This window comes from Poeciliopsis prolifica, unplaced genomic scaffold (genome assembly GCF_027474105.1).
Source record: "Poeciliopsis prolifica strain line A6 unplaced genomic scaffold, Auburn_PproV2 SCAFFOLD008, whole genome shotgun sequence".
Taxonomy (NCBI): Eukaryota; Metazoa; Chordata; class Actinopteri; order Cyprinodontiformes; family Poeciliidae; genus Poeciliopsis; species Poeciliopsis prolifica.
The window spans coordinates 652,559-665,380 of NW_026562383.1; the positions used below are offsets into that span (position 1 = coordinate 652,559).

The 12,822-nt window shown below is 40.7% G+C and overlaps 1 protein-coding gene across 4 annotated transcripts in view; it reads left to right on the top strand.

The window, feature by feature from the left end:
* agla (amylo-alpha-1, 6-glucosidase, 4-alpha-glucanotransferase a) overlaps window positions 1-12,822 on the top strand; it is a 52,702-nt gene that overhangs the window by 20,777 nt on the left and 19,103 nt on the right. For 2 of the 4 annotated variants that reach the window (XM_055032802.1, XM_055032799.1), the window contains 9 exons: window positions 7,815-7,912; window positions 9,126-9,265; window positions 9,363-9,550; window positions 10,190-10,313; window positions 11,032-11,195; window positions 11,342-11,443; window positions 12,160-12,315; window positions 12,383-12,533; window positions 12,655-12,779. In XM_055032802.1, coding sequence (XP_054888777.1) covers window positions 7,815-7,912; window positions 9,126-9,265; window positions 9,363-9,550; window positions 10,190-10,313; window positions 11,032-11,195; window positions 11,342-11,443; window positions 12,160-12,315; window positions 12,383-12,533; window positions 12,655-12,779 — 1,248 coding nt within the window. Of the gene's footprint in view, window positions 1-7,814; window positions 7,913-9,125; window positions 9,266-9,362; window positions 9,551-10,189; window positions 10,314-10,605; window positions 10,730-11,031; window positions 11,196-11,341; window positions 11,444-12,159; window positions 12,316-12,382; window positions 12,534-12,654; window positions 12,780-12,822 lie in introns of all 4 variants that reach the window. The other 2 variants (XM_055032800.1, XM_055032801.1) reach the window with 1 other exon arrangement.

Here is a 12,822-nt window from a genome sequence, read left to right on the forward strand (position 1 = left end):
ACAAAGCAAGGTGTGTAGACCCTCTTCATCCAAAAGTTGCTCTTTGACTGTAATGTTCAGGATTTTCCTCACTGAACGGATTAGACGCTCCCAGCTTCCTCCGTGGTGTGAACCTGTTGGCGGATTGAAATGCCACTGAACACCAGCCTGTTGCAAATGATTTTCAATCTTGCTTGTATTCCATGCCTTAATTGATTTTCTCATCTCAGCATCAGCTGACTTGAAGTTGGTTCCATTATCCGAATACATCTCTCTCACTTGTCCTCTTCTGGCAACAAATCTTCTGATTGCGTTCAAACATGCATCAGTGTCAAGAGAAGAGGCAATCTCGAGATGTACAGCTCTTATAGCAAGACAAGTGAAGATAACACCGTATCTCTTTACTTGACTTCTACCCTTTTAACCAGAAATGGACCGAAATAATCAACGCCAACTCTGGTAAATGGAGGATCGTCTGGCAGGATCCTGCAGGTAGGTAGATCTGCCATAATTTGTTTGCCAGTGGTTCCATGTAATCTTTTGCAGATTGTGCATTTGGATAGAAATCTTCTGATGGTTCCGCTGGCTCCTGGGATCCAAAATCTTTGCCGCAGCTGAGCCAACATGTGATTCCGTCCTGCATGAGCTGTAGTGTCATGAATGTGTCTAAGCACAAGCTCTGTGACGTGTGACTTCTTCGGTAGAATGATTTGCTGTCTGGAGTTGTAAGGCATTGCTGTTCGGTGCAACCTTCCACCAACTCTCATAACTCCCTCTTCTAGCACTGGATTTAGCTTAAAAAGTGAGCTACTTTTCTTTACACTCTGATGTTCTTGCAGCATAGCCAAATCTGCCTTAAAATTTTGCTTTTGACAGTATTTAATGATTTCTGTTTCTGCTTCAACCAAGTTGTCGGATGTCAGATTCTTTCCTTTGAAAATCTTCTTGAACTTATTCATCTTGCTTTCATCTCCTGAAGCCTTTAGTTCCTTCCTCTTTTCTTTAAGTTCCTTCAGCAACTCTTTCAGTTTTAAGAACCAAGCTACAGCACGTTTTAGCTTTTTCCAGGAAGAGTAATAGCTCATCAGCGGATCCAGGACATCCTTTGCTTCTTGTACCTGAATGATGTGCACTTGAGTCATTCTTTTGATCTCTGGGTCATCAGTATCTGGCATTCCAGGGTCTGGATTTTTGGGCCATTGGTCATGTGAGCCATGCAAGAAACTGGGTCCAGATAGCCAAACTTTGTTTTTCATAAATTCTTCCACAGTTTGTCCTCTTGAAACATGATCAGCCGGATTCAGATTAGTGTTGATGTATCTCCACTGTGATGTTTCAGAGTGTTCCAGGATGGCAGAGATCCTATTGGAGACAAAAGTCTTGAACCTAGTGCCTTCACTCCTGAGGTACTTTAGCACAGCTGTGCTGTCAGTCCAAAAGACCGATTTAGCGAGCTCCAGATCCAGCTCCTTTCGTAGCAGTGTATCCATCTTTGTTGCAACTGTGGCGGCTGTCAATTCCATTCTTGGGATGGTTGGTGACTTTAAAGGTGCAACCCTGGTCTTGGCCATGATCAATGTGCATTGAGTTTCGCCAGTTTCAGAGTGCAGCAGCAAGTAACTTGCTGTTCCATAGGCATCTTCGCTTGCATCAGCAAAGTGATGAAGCTGTGCGAAGACTGACACACCAAACTGCTTTGACTTAACACATCGGTTGATTCCAAACTTCTCGAGCAGAGACAGACTTGAAATCCAACTTTCCAACTTTTTACAACGTCATCTGGTAGATCTTCATCCCAGCTATACTTCTGCCGACATAAATCCTGTAGAATTCTTTTTGCTGGAAGTATTACTGGAGCAAGAAATCCCAAAGGGTCAAAGATGGAGCTGACCAAGGAAAGCAGACCTCTCCTGGTGTGGTCGATCTTTGGGGTTGATCTTGAACCTGAACTTATCGGATTCAGTGCACCAATGGATGCCCAATGTCCTTTCCATCGGCAGATGGTCTTCATCTAAGTCCAGATTCTTAAATCCTTGTGCCCTTTCCTCTTCTGGAATTGAACTGAGCACCTTTCTGCTGTTACTTGACCATTTAGTCAGTCGAAATCCTCCCTTTTCCAACATGTGTCTTAATTCAGAACACAGTGTGATGGCTTTGTCTTCATCAGAAACAGACTTCAGACAGTCATCAACATAAAAATTTTGCTGAACTGTTTTGACCGTTTCCTCCGTAAACTCATTTGCAAAATCTGTTGCACATCTTTGAAGTGCGTAGGTAGCAACACTTGGTGATGATGTTGCACCAAAAATGTGCACTAACATCTTGTATTCAACCAGATCCAGGTCATAGTTCCCCTCAGGCCACCAGAGAAACCTAAGGAAATCTGTGTCTTCACTGTGGACTCTAACTTGATGGAACATGGCCTCAACATCCGCCATGACTGCCACAGGTTCTTGGCGGAATCTCACAAGAACCCCCAATAGAGAGCTTGTAAGGTCTGGCCCCTGCAATAGTTGTTGGTTCAATGCTGTTCCTTGAAAGCTTGCTCCACAGTCGAAGACGACTCGCAGTTTTTGCTTAGTTGGATGTCTAACCCCATGATGAGGCAGATACCATGTTCTTCCCTCTGGTCCACAGGTATTACTGTCAAGTTTCACTGCAAAACCTCTCTTGAGCAGATCATTGATAAATCCAACATACTCTCCATAAAATTTTATATCCTTTGAAAACCTCTTGCGTAAATTCAGTGCACGTTGTTCTGCAACTGCTCTGTTGTTTGGCATCTTTACAGACGTCTCCTTCACAGGGAGGCAAATGCTATAATGACCATCTTCCAATTTCACAGATTGAGACACCATTCTCATAAACTGATGATCATTCTTGGACATCTCTGTGGCTTCCTTTTGTCCTGCATCGGGAAAGTCCTGCTTGAACTGCAGTTGCCAGAGTTCTTCTAGTTTAGCCACAGAAATTCGATTTGCAGTAATTCCTGACGATGTTTCACTCATCATGTCCATTTTGCCTCTAAGCGGTCCATTCACTGTCCAGCCCAAGATTGTCTTACTGCATATGGTCCATTGTCCACACTGTTAATCACTTGCAATGGTTCCATAACTTTGGAAACATTTGCTCCAATAAGCAATCCAACCTCTGCTTGGATAGTGGGAATTTTCACCTCCTTTAGGTGGGGCCAACCCATCAATATCCTCTTGACGGGGAATATTGTCCTTAGTTACAGGAATCTCTTTCTGTGAATAAACCTCAGAAAGTTCCACAAATTGGTTATTGTCCAAGCTGCTGATCTCTAGACCAGTCACAATGCATGTGTTCACAACTGATTCGTTTCCCATAGTTCGCAACGAAATGTTTACGTTGCGCCCATTCATGTTCAACTGCTTAATCAGTGTCTCTGTAGCAAAGGAAGCTGAGCTGCCTGGATCTAAAAATGCGTACGTTTTCACAGTCTTGGTTCCCTTTTGTGCCTTAACAAACACTGGAATGATTGACAAGACACAATCGTCCCTACCGGCCCCAGTGACACCACAGGTTTCAGCTGTTTGTACAAACGCAGTTGTTACAGATTGTTGATCACAACTTTCCCTTACTGTTTCTTCTTAACACCCTTGGTTGTAATATGTAAAGCTGTGGGATGACATCTTGAGCATTCTTGACACTTAAGTTTCTGTTTGCAACTGTTACTCATATGTCCTTGCTTCAAACATGCAAAACACAAACCTTTGCTCCTCAAAAATTCAATTTTGTCCTTATGTAGCTTGCTCTTGAATTTTTTGCAAACTGTGAGGCTGTGATGTTCTTCACCACAATAAGCACAAGGTTTGATGGTTGTCTCTGTGGTTGCAGGTGGTGTTTTTGAAGAGTCTTGTTTGTTATCTTCTGTCCTTTGTCGTACAACAGTTGTGGTAAACACCTTCTTTGGTTTGAATGATTCCGTGTATTGTTTTGCTTTTGGTTTAGCGGGTTCTTTCATGGTTATGGTCGTGTCCTTTAAATTTCCGTAGGGGATGTAAAAGATACTTAACCTGCTGGTTCAAAAAGTTAACAAAGTCTTTAAATTTAGCTCTTTTCTTGGTCCTTTCTTGCAGGTCACAGGCAGATTTTCTCCATGATTCTTTGATCTTGTATGGCAGTTTATTTGCCAAAGATCTTATATTAGCTGTATTGTCCAGGTCTTCCAAATAGCTAATATCCATCATTGTGTTGGAGCAGCCAGTGAGGAAAAGTGCAAAGGACTGAAGAGCATGTCCGTCTTCTGGTTAATTGCTGGCCAATCCAAAGCCTCTTTAATGTAAGCCTCTGAAATCTTGAAGTCATCTCCAAAGAACTCTTTTAACATCTGTTTAGCCTTGGTATATCCTGCTGAAGGTTCCATATGAATGCAGCTCTTAACCAACTCGTGTGGTTGTCCACTTGTGTATTGCAGCAAAAACTGAAGTCGATCACGATCGTTATCGGTACGACTCTCGATTCCATGTTCGATGGCTCCAATGAAAGATCTATATTCCAACGGTTCCCATTAAATATTGGTATGGTGAGATCTGGAAGAAGCGATGCCTTATGGTTCTTCACTAAGTACTCTGTGACATGGGCTTGTTGTGAGACAGCTTGGCAAAGCCCGTCCAGTACTGGCCCATGCTGATCTCTAGGTTCGCCTTCTGATGCAGATCTAGTCATGTGAACGTGTGCAGCTGGAGCAGTGCGTTTAATGCTGGCCGGTTTTAATGTGTTCTGTGATGGTAGCTGCAATGTAGGTTTTATATCTTCTTCCCTGTCTTTCTGATTAGCTTGAAAAATGTCGTTGTTTTGAACGTTTTCATATTTTTGTAAAATCTCCATTTTAGCGTTTGATTCAGCCAATGCTGTTTGCATTGCATGTGTTTCTTTCTTTGCTCTTAAAGCAGCTTCAAAAATCTTTTGCTGAGCTTCAAACTCGGCTTCTCGTTGCTTTTCTTCAGCCTCTATTTGAATCTTCCTGAAATTTTGTTTTGCATGCCACTCTGCTTCTTCTTTTTCAAGTTCTAGCTTTTCCTGTAAAGCAGCAGCCTTTGCCTTTAAAGCAGCCCGCTCTAATTCTGCCTTTAATCTCACTGATGAAGATGATGAGACTGAGCTTCCACATTGTGATGAGGAACTACTTTTGTGACTGCTTGACCTCCTAGATGCCATAGATCTACTGTCTGCAGGTGTTATCTGTTTGTCGCACTCCTCAGCTTGCTCAGCTCGATTCAAAACGTCTTTCATCCATCCTTCACAGCGCCAAAAGAAGTCATCCATAGCATCATGCTTTGGTTTAAACCAGTTCTTTTGATCTTTCATGTATTCTTCATCATCCATAACTTTCTGCAGACTAGAATTGAGCTCTTTAAACTCTTCTTGCAAGCCACTAAAATCCACACGAAGCTTATTTTTTACAGTATCAACGTTGGCGTCACTTTCCATTAACTGTTCAATTTGCTTCTTCAAGCTTGTCACGTGGGCTAGCTTGGACCTGCGTGCATGCGTTAGCTTAGACTTAAGATCTTCTGCAGCCTTCTCGGTCATTTTTACTGTTCGTTTTTCACTGTCTCGTTCCTCCATAACGAGCTAAACTTCTATGGCTTATGAATAATGCCAACAGCAAGTCCCGTTCCACTTCGTAGTTCCACCGAGTCACAAAGGCTTGCCCTTTTTTTTTTACTCACGTCTTTCAGTTGCAGCTGTCCGCTATGTTTTTTCTGCTCAACGTCGCTCCTTATTCAATTTACTCCTCTTCCAAAGTCTCCGTGCCGCTTTCTTGAGGTAATTCCTTGTTAGTTGGGCTAATCCAAGTTGCCATGGTCCACGTAGAGCAAGTTTTTTGACTAATATTGATTCCTAATTGTTGAAGCCATCAGCTTGACGCTCTCCGTCTTTTCCCTTCGTCTTACTCGATGACAAAAAAAAAACCCAAAACGAAAAACAGACTGAATCCTCTTGATAAGTTGAACGGTTTACTTCAGAAATAAAAACAGTACAAAATTTCACATTCCACACTAATAAAAAGTAAGTAAAAAAGAGAAAGAAAAAGCGAGGTCAAAAAACTGTGTGGCTCCACTCCAACTGCCCAACTCCCTCCATTTAGCCACACCCCAACTCTTCCACTCCAATTAGTTATGCAAATTCACAATATGTCTCCAGAGACTTAATTTAGGCTTCTACAAGATGTTCTGGCTTCTTTGTTACCAACACGCCCAAGTATGTAAAGGAATCATAAGTTATCTTAAATGATGTGAACCTCAAATACACCGAATCAGCCTCTGTAGTAAGCAGTATGAGTTCATTTTTGTCTCAATTAATAGAAAAACCAGAGAAACTGCCGAAATTGTTGATCATCGTCAAAAGAGGAGACAGCGATTTCCGTGGGTTAGAGACATACAAAAGTATATTGTCAGCATACAGCGAAATATGATGCTTACAATTAAACATCTCAATAGAGTATGTTAAGGGGTTTTGCCTAATAATGGCGGCCAGAGGTTCAATAAGAGAAGAGAAATGGGGAGAGGTGGCAGCCTTGATGTGTACCAAGATGAATAGTAAAGGGGCAGAAGATAATCCCATTAGTAATGACCGAAGCAGTTGGATGTGAATTAATTATTTCAATCCAATCAGTGAACAGGGGTCCAAAACAAAATGTTTTAAGAACATACATCATTCTTAGTGAAATAACAATGGACTCGTTTGAATGATTTGAGTGTACTAATTGAAAAGATGACACAGATTAGAAAACCTATGCCTACATGACATAAAGCCAGACTGATCCGGGTGGATGATTAAACCTATTTGTCTTTTGAGTCTATTGGCTAGAATTTTTCCAAGAATCTTGGTTTCTAGAGGTAACAACAAAATTAGGAGGGAGGATGAAACAACTTCTGGATCTCGGCCAGGTTTAGCAATGAACGAAATATTGGCTCTGTATAAAGTGGGAGGCAGTCTTGTCGCTTGCTTAGAGTGGTTTAACATACGCAAAAGTAGAGGTGATAATTTGAGACTGAATACTTTGAAGAACTCAACACTGAAGCTGTCAGGACCAGGCGCTTTGTTGTTGGGAAGTGTAGAGATAACAGATTCAATTTCCTGTAAAGTTATGTTGGCTTCCAGAGCTTCAACTGAATCTGATAGTAGCTTTGGCAAATTAAAATTTTCTAAGAATCTTTCCATATTTTCAATGTTCAATTGTCCCTGTGATTGATAAACACCAGCGTAAAAGTCAGCTAAATAGTCGTTGATTTTATCCGGATCTGTGAATAGAGTTCCATCTTCAAGTTTAAAATGATGTATGGGTCTAGAGGCCTGTGCTTGTTTAAGCTGTCGGGCTAATAACTTATGGGATTTATCACATAAGTGATAAATCCCACGCCGCACGTGTTTTGTGTGGACACATGCTTTATGCATGGGGCCTCTGCTGCTGGAAGATGGATGTTATGGTTATATTTGGATGAAAGAACATGAGAAACATGTGGCCTTCAATGGGGTCGATTGTCTGTGTGATTGCAATGCACCAGCCTAGCCCACTGTATAGTTTGAAATGGACACTTAGAATAGAATAGAATAGAATAGAATAGAATAGAATAGAATAGCATTTATTGTCATTGAACAGGATTCAACGAAATTTCTATTGCAACTCCCGTGCAAAAAGTCAAAATATACAATATTAAATAAACAAACACACAATAATAATAATATATACAACTAAAAGGTCTATGGCTTTTTCAATGGTCAAAATGAAAATGCTAGACACGCTGCTGTGTCTTATGATTGGGAATTCATATGACTTTCATTTCATCTGTTCCTTTTGCTAGGCAGTCAACTGCGTTGTGGGGAACATAGTGTATGAACGTCTAGCTGACCACGGTCCTAAACTGGGTCCTGTTACCAGGAAAGATCCTCTTGTCACCAGGTAATGACTGATGGGGAAGGAACAGAGTACATGGTAAGCAAAGCAGACAGCACTGGAAAAGTAGGATGGACATTTCTTTCTGTTAGAGACGGTTTTGCTTTACCCTTAAAGTGTACATCATTATTCTAGAAACGAATGCTATTTTTCTTTTAAAACTTGTAAGATTAAAAGCTAATCATCTTGTATGCATTACTGTGTTACTGTATTGGTAACAGTGATGTGTGGTGAGGTTAATGTCTGGTGAGGCACAGATTCCAGCAGCGTTGGATATACAAATACAAAGTCCAATATAGAAGCTATATTTTAATTTTGACCATAATTAATTGAAGCGCCTAACAATACAATGGCAAGAAAGATAAAAGAAATATTAAATAAGGTCACATTTTTTTCATTATTTGAAGGTTTTCTTTGGTTGATCTCTCTTTTCTAAATTGAAAATCATGTATGATTTTACCTTTATTTTATATGATGTCTAACGTCCATGTAAGTATCCTTCTCCACAAATATCTCTCGTTCTGTTGTAAAAAAAAAAAAAAAAATTTGTTTCTAGATCCTTTCATTTTCAAAAATCGGTCAGTCAGAGTGACCTTGAACAGTTCTGCGCCATCTGTACCTTTTTCCCCTAAATGTTTTGAGTCTTTTTAATCTGTAGAAGAGCACCTGTTGCTTGTTGTGCCATTGGGCCTTATGGGCCTTAGCAGTGCCTTTTATTAGTGAGGCACAGATACATTTTCACTGCACAGTGATGAGCGAGACTTAATAGATCACACACATAGATATATCAAACAGACTGTGGGATGTCAAAATAATAGAAAATGTGTAATAAAACAAGTACATTGGCGACATAAAGACAGGCAGCAAGTGAATGAAAACCTGATTCATTCACTTGTGTGATACAGTGGTGTCACAGAGATGGGAAAATGCACTGCCTCACCCTGCTTTTCATTCATGTATTTCAATAGGCAATGCTTAAATTTTGCAATTTTGACCATATACATTTTGAAATAAAAAAAAGCAATTTATAGAAAATTCAAGTGGACAAATTGATTTTCTTTCATTATTGTTAGCATTATTTTACTTCTCATGTGCTTAATTTTACTTAACAGTATTACAGGTGAAGCACTGCCGTATCCTGCCTCACCTGACCGCATGTCAGTGACTGGTAAAAGCTTTATGTAACCAGGACATGTGGGTCATCATATCTCTGTTTCAGGTATTTCACCTTCCCCTTTGAGGAAATGACTTTGGAGCAGGAGATGGAGTTTTTAAACCAACCAGATAAGATGTGCCACTTCTTGGCTCACAACGGCTGGGTGATGGGTGATGATCCTCTGCGCAACTTCGCTGAACCAGGTAGCAGTCACAAACAACAAACTAGAAAATAGAGGTTGTTTTTGGTGAGATAGTGAGTTGTATTCTAGGGCTGTTGATTTTTGGATTTTCTGTGCAGGATCCAATGTGTACCTGCGTCGGGAACTGATCTGCTGGGGAGACAGTGTCAAACTCCGCTATGGGAAAGGACCTGAGGATTGCCCCTACCTCTGGGATCACATGCAGAAATACACTGAAATCACTGCCAAATATTTCCATGGAGTCCGATTGGACAACTGCCACTCTACGCCCTTGCATGTTGCTGAGGTACTGTCAACTGTTGATCATATTATTACAGAAATACTTCACCTTAAACTTATACTGTTTTACAGTTGAGTTAGAAAATATTGTAACTAGTGATGTCCCATGTCAGAATATTTTAATTTTAGGCATCAGCCGAGTGCCAATCTGATACTTCAAAAATACATTTAAAAAGTGAAGAGCAAAGAAACAGATCCCTTTTTTGTTGTTGTTGTTGTTGTCACGTTGCGGGACGGGACTGATTCTGGATATCTGATTCTGATGCAAAATGGTGGGACTGACTCAGGCTGAAGTTTTCTAACTCTAACTTTCTTTCTTAAGAAAGAGAAAGAAAAAAAAAACAACAAAAAACACAGCTCCTCAAAAACGGGAGTATTCAAGCAGATTACAAATTGGTTAGATATAAATGTACACATCTATACAGCATGGCACACCACAGGTTCCAGAAAATCAGAACTCAAAGTTTTAAGATTTTTTTGACAAAATATAGCCGAGGGTGAAAAATAGAAGAAAATCCTGTTTAGATTGGAAACAATCATGTTGTGTGGATTTTCTGATGTATTTAATCCAACTTGATTTTCATCCAGATGATTCAGCAGCCTGTCGTTCTGTCTCTCTGTGATGCTGTCTTGTTGTCTCATTTAGTTCATGTTAGATGCAGCCAGAGAGGTCAGACCCAACCTGTATGTAATAGCTGAGCTCTTTACAGGCAGTGAACTCATAGACAATCTGTTTGTTAACCGACTGGGAATCAACAGCCTCATAAGAGGTACATGCATATATAAATTAACTTGTCCTTATGTTTGTCTTTTTCTCATCACTGCATCCTTTTGCATGTGACCTTTCCATGCCCTTGGTATTTTTCCATTGTCATGTTTCATTAACTATTCTGCTGCATGTATTACCTCTTATGGCATCTGTTATATCAAATTGGCTGTTTGCCCCCCATAACACCTGCACAACATCCTCGCGCTCTCTTTCCCATTTCCTTCTACTTGAACTTCCTGCACACTGTGGCTCTGCATTCGTCCTGCTGCTTTGCTTTGCCTTGCTGTTTCTAGTTCATGTTGGATGTTGCCAGAAGCCAGTGTCCTAGCCTGTATGTGGTGGCTGAACTGTTCACTGGCAGCGAGGAGCTGGATAACATCTTTGTTACCAGACTCGGGATTACATCCCTCATACGAGGTACAGTACTATGCATGCTCAGTATATCCGGCATAATGTATAGGCAAACCTTTGATGTGTACCTTTGGCAGATATTTATGCACCCCATCAGACTAAATAAGTCCTAATGATAAAAATAAATAAAACTGATTTAGAGAAGAAACATGTGTGTTTTTGAGTTTATAATGACTTTTAACTTTGAAATATAGTTGCTAATGGTGAAGTTGTCGATGTAGCTCTAAAGATGTAATATTTGTGCATGAGTTGTGATAGTGCATCCTGTTTTAGCTAACCCTTCTGATCCTCTCTGGTCCTGCTGCCAGAGGCCATGTCTGCTGGAGACAGCCATGAAGAGGGCCGGCTGGTCTACCGTTATGGTGGAGAGCCGGTCGGAGCCTTTGTTCAGCCCAGCCTGCGTCCTCTCATGCCTGCTATCGCTCACGCCATGTTCTTGGATGTGACCCATGACAACGAGTGTCCCATTCAGGTGGGTCTGTGCTTTTGTCTGCTTCATACAAGTTTTTACTGTGGGGCCTCAGGAATCTTGGCTTAAATTCCCCTGGCTTTAATTTGACAGTTTTTGACCATAAAGCAGATGTCAGCTTTACTTTGTTGGTGTGATTGCGTTTCCAGCTGCGGTCAGCTTTTGACTCATTGCCCAGTTCTGCTATCGTCTCCATGGCCTGCTGTGCTACTGGCTCCACCAGAGGATACGATGAGATGGTCCCACATCAGGTTATTTTAGATCACATGCTCAGATGCACTTTTTACTACCTACACTTTACTTATTGTTACTTTTATTTTAGCTATTTAACTATTTCAGTAGTTGGAAAGCTTGATGTGAGAATGTCTCAATTAGGGATGCAAACAATTAATCAGCTTATTATTAATTGTCAATTTAATGGTTTAAATTTAGATTAAAATTGGTTCTATTCAAATAAATAATATCAGGTTAGACATCCTTTTTGTCTTGTAGTTTGGCTGTCCCCAGAAGAGGCATACGTAAGCAGAACCAGTTCATACAGAATAAAAGTGTTTTGTTTTTTTTTACTTTCATAAAAACAAATTCATAATCTCTTAACAGTACAGTATGAGACAGATAAGTTCAATCAAGATCTAATGGCTGCTCCCAGTGTTCCTACTGCCATCTTCAAAACACTCAAAACAACCAATCAGAGCTAAGAAAAAGGTTTTAGCAGTGTGCATTGTGTACGCAGTGCTTACACATTCCATGTAGCATGTTTCATCTCAGTATTGTTAGTGTGCTGCAGCTGTGCTAACGGGGAAACAATCTAAAGTTACGGAGAATTGTCAGATTTTCACATTTATGGCAGGAACCGAGGGGGGGAGGAAGTTGTAAGGTGTGAAATGCGCTACCGCAGCTTTAAAACTGAGATATACTTGAATTAATAACAGAATTTGCTTTCATATCTGTGTCTGTGTGAGAACAGATATCTGTGGTGAAGGAGGAGCGTTTTTATCCCAAGTGGAATCCTGCTTCAGCTCCCACCTCTGCTGGTGAAGTTAGCTTTCAGAGTGGTATCATTGCTGGGAAACTGGCTCTGAACAAGCTGCACCAGGAGCTGGCTGCCCAGGGCTTTTCACAGGTCTGAGCTTGTAGTGACACCATGCTGCCTGTTCCCAGAATCATGTCTAACTTTCTCCATTTTTCAGGTGTATGTGGACCAGGTTGATGCAGATATTGTTGCAGTTACTCGTCATTGCCCCAGCACACATCAGTCTGTGGTAACAGTGAGTAGGACAGCCTTCAAGAACCCCAAAACCCATCAGTACAACAACAATGTCCCACCTATGTTCATACCTGGTAGGACTCCTATTATGTTTGTTAGATATCAGATTTGTATGTACAGGTGTTTTTGTGCCAGTTCAATTTATGTACAAATGTTTGTTTGTGAAGCATGTTTTATTTATTCTTCCCTCCTCAGGCAAGATTGAGGAAATTGTACTGGAGGCAAGGACAGTGGAGAGAGAGGCTGGGAGTTACAAGAAAGATGAGAAATACATCAACGGCATGCCAGAATACACAGTGGAAATAAAAGAGCATATACCGGTAAAAACTGTTGTGTACACTGAAGATGTTTTATTTTTTTGCT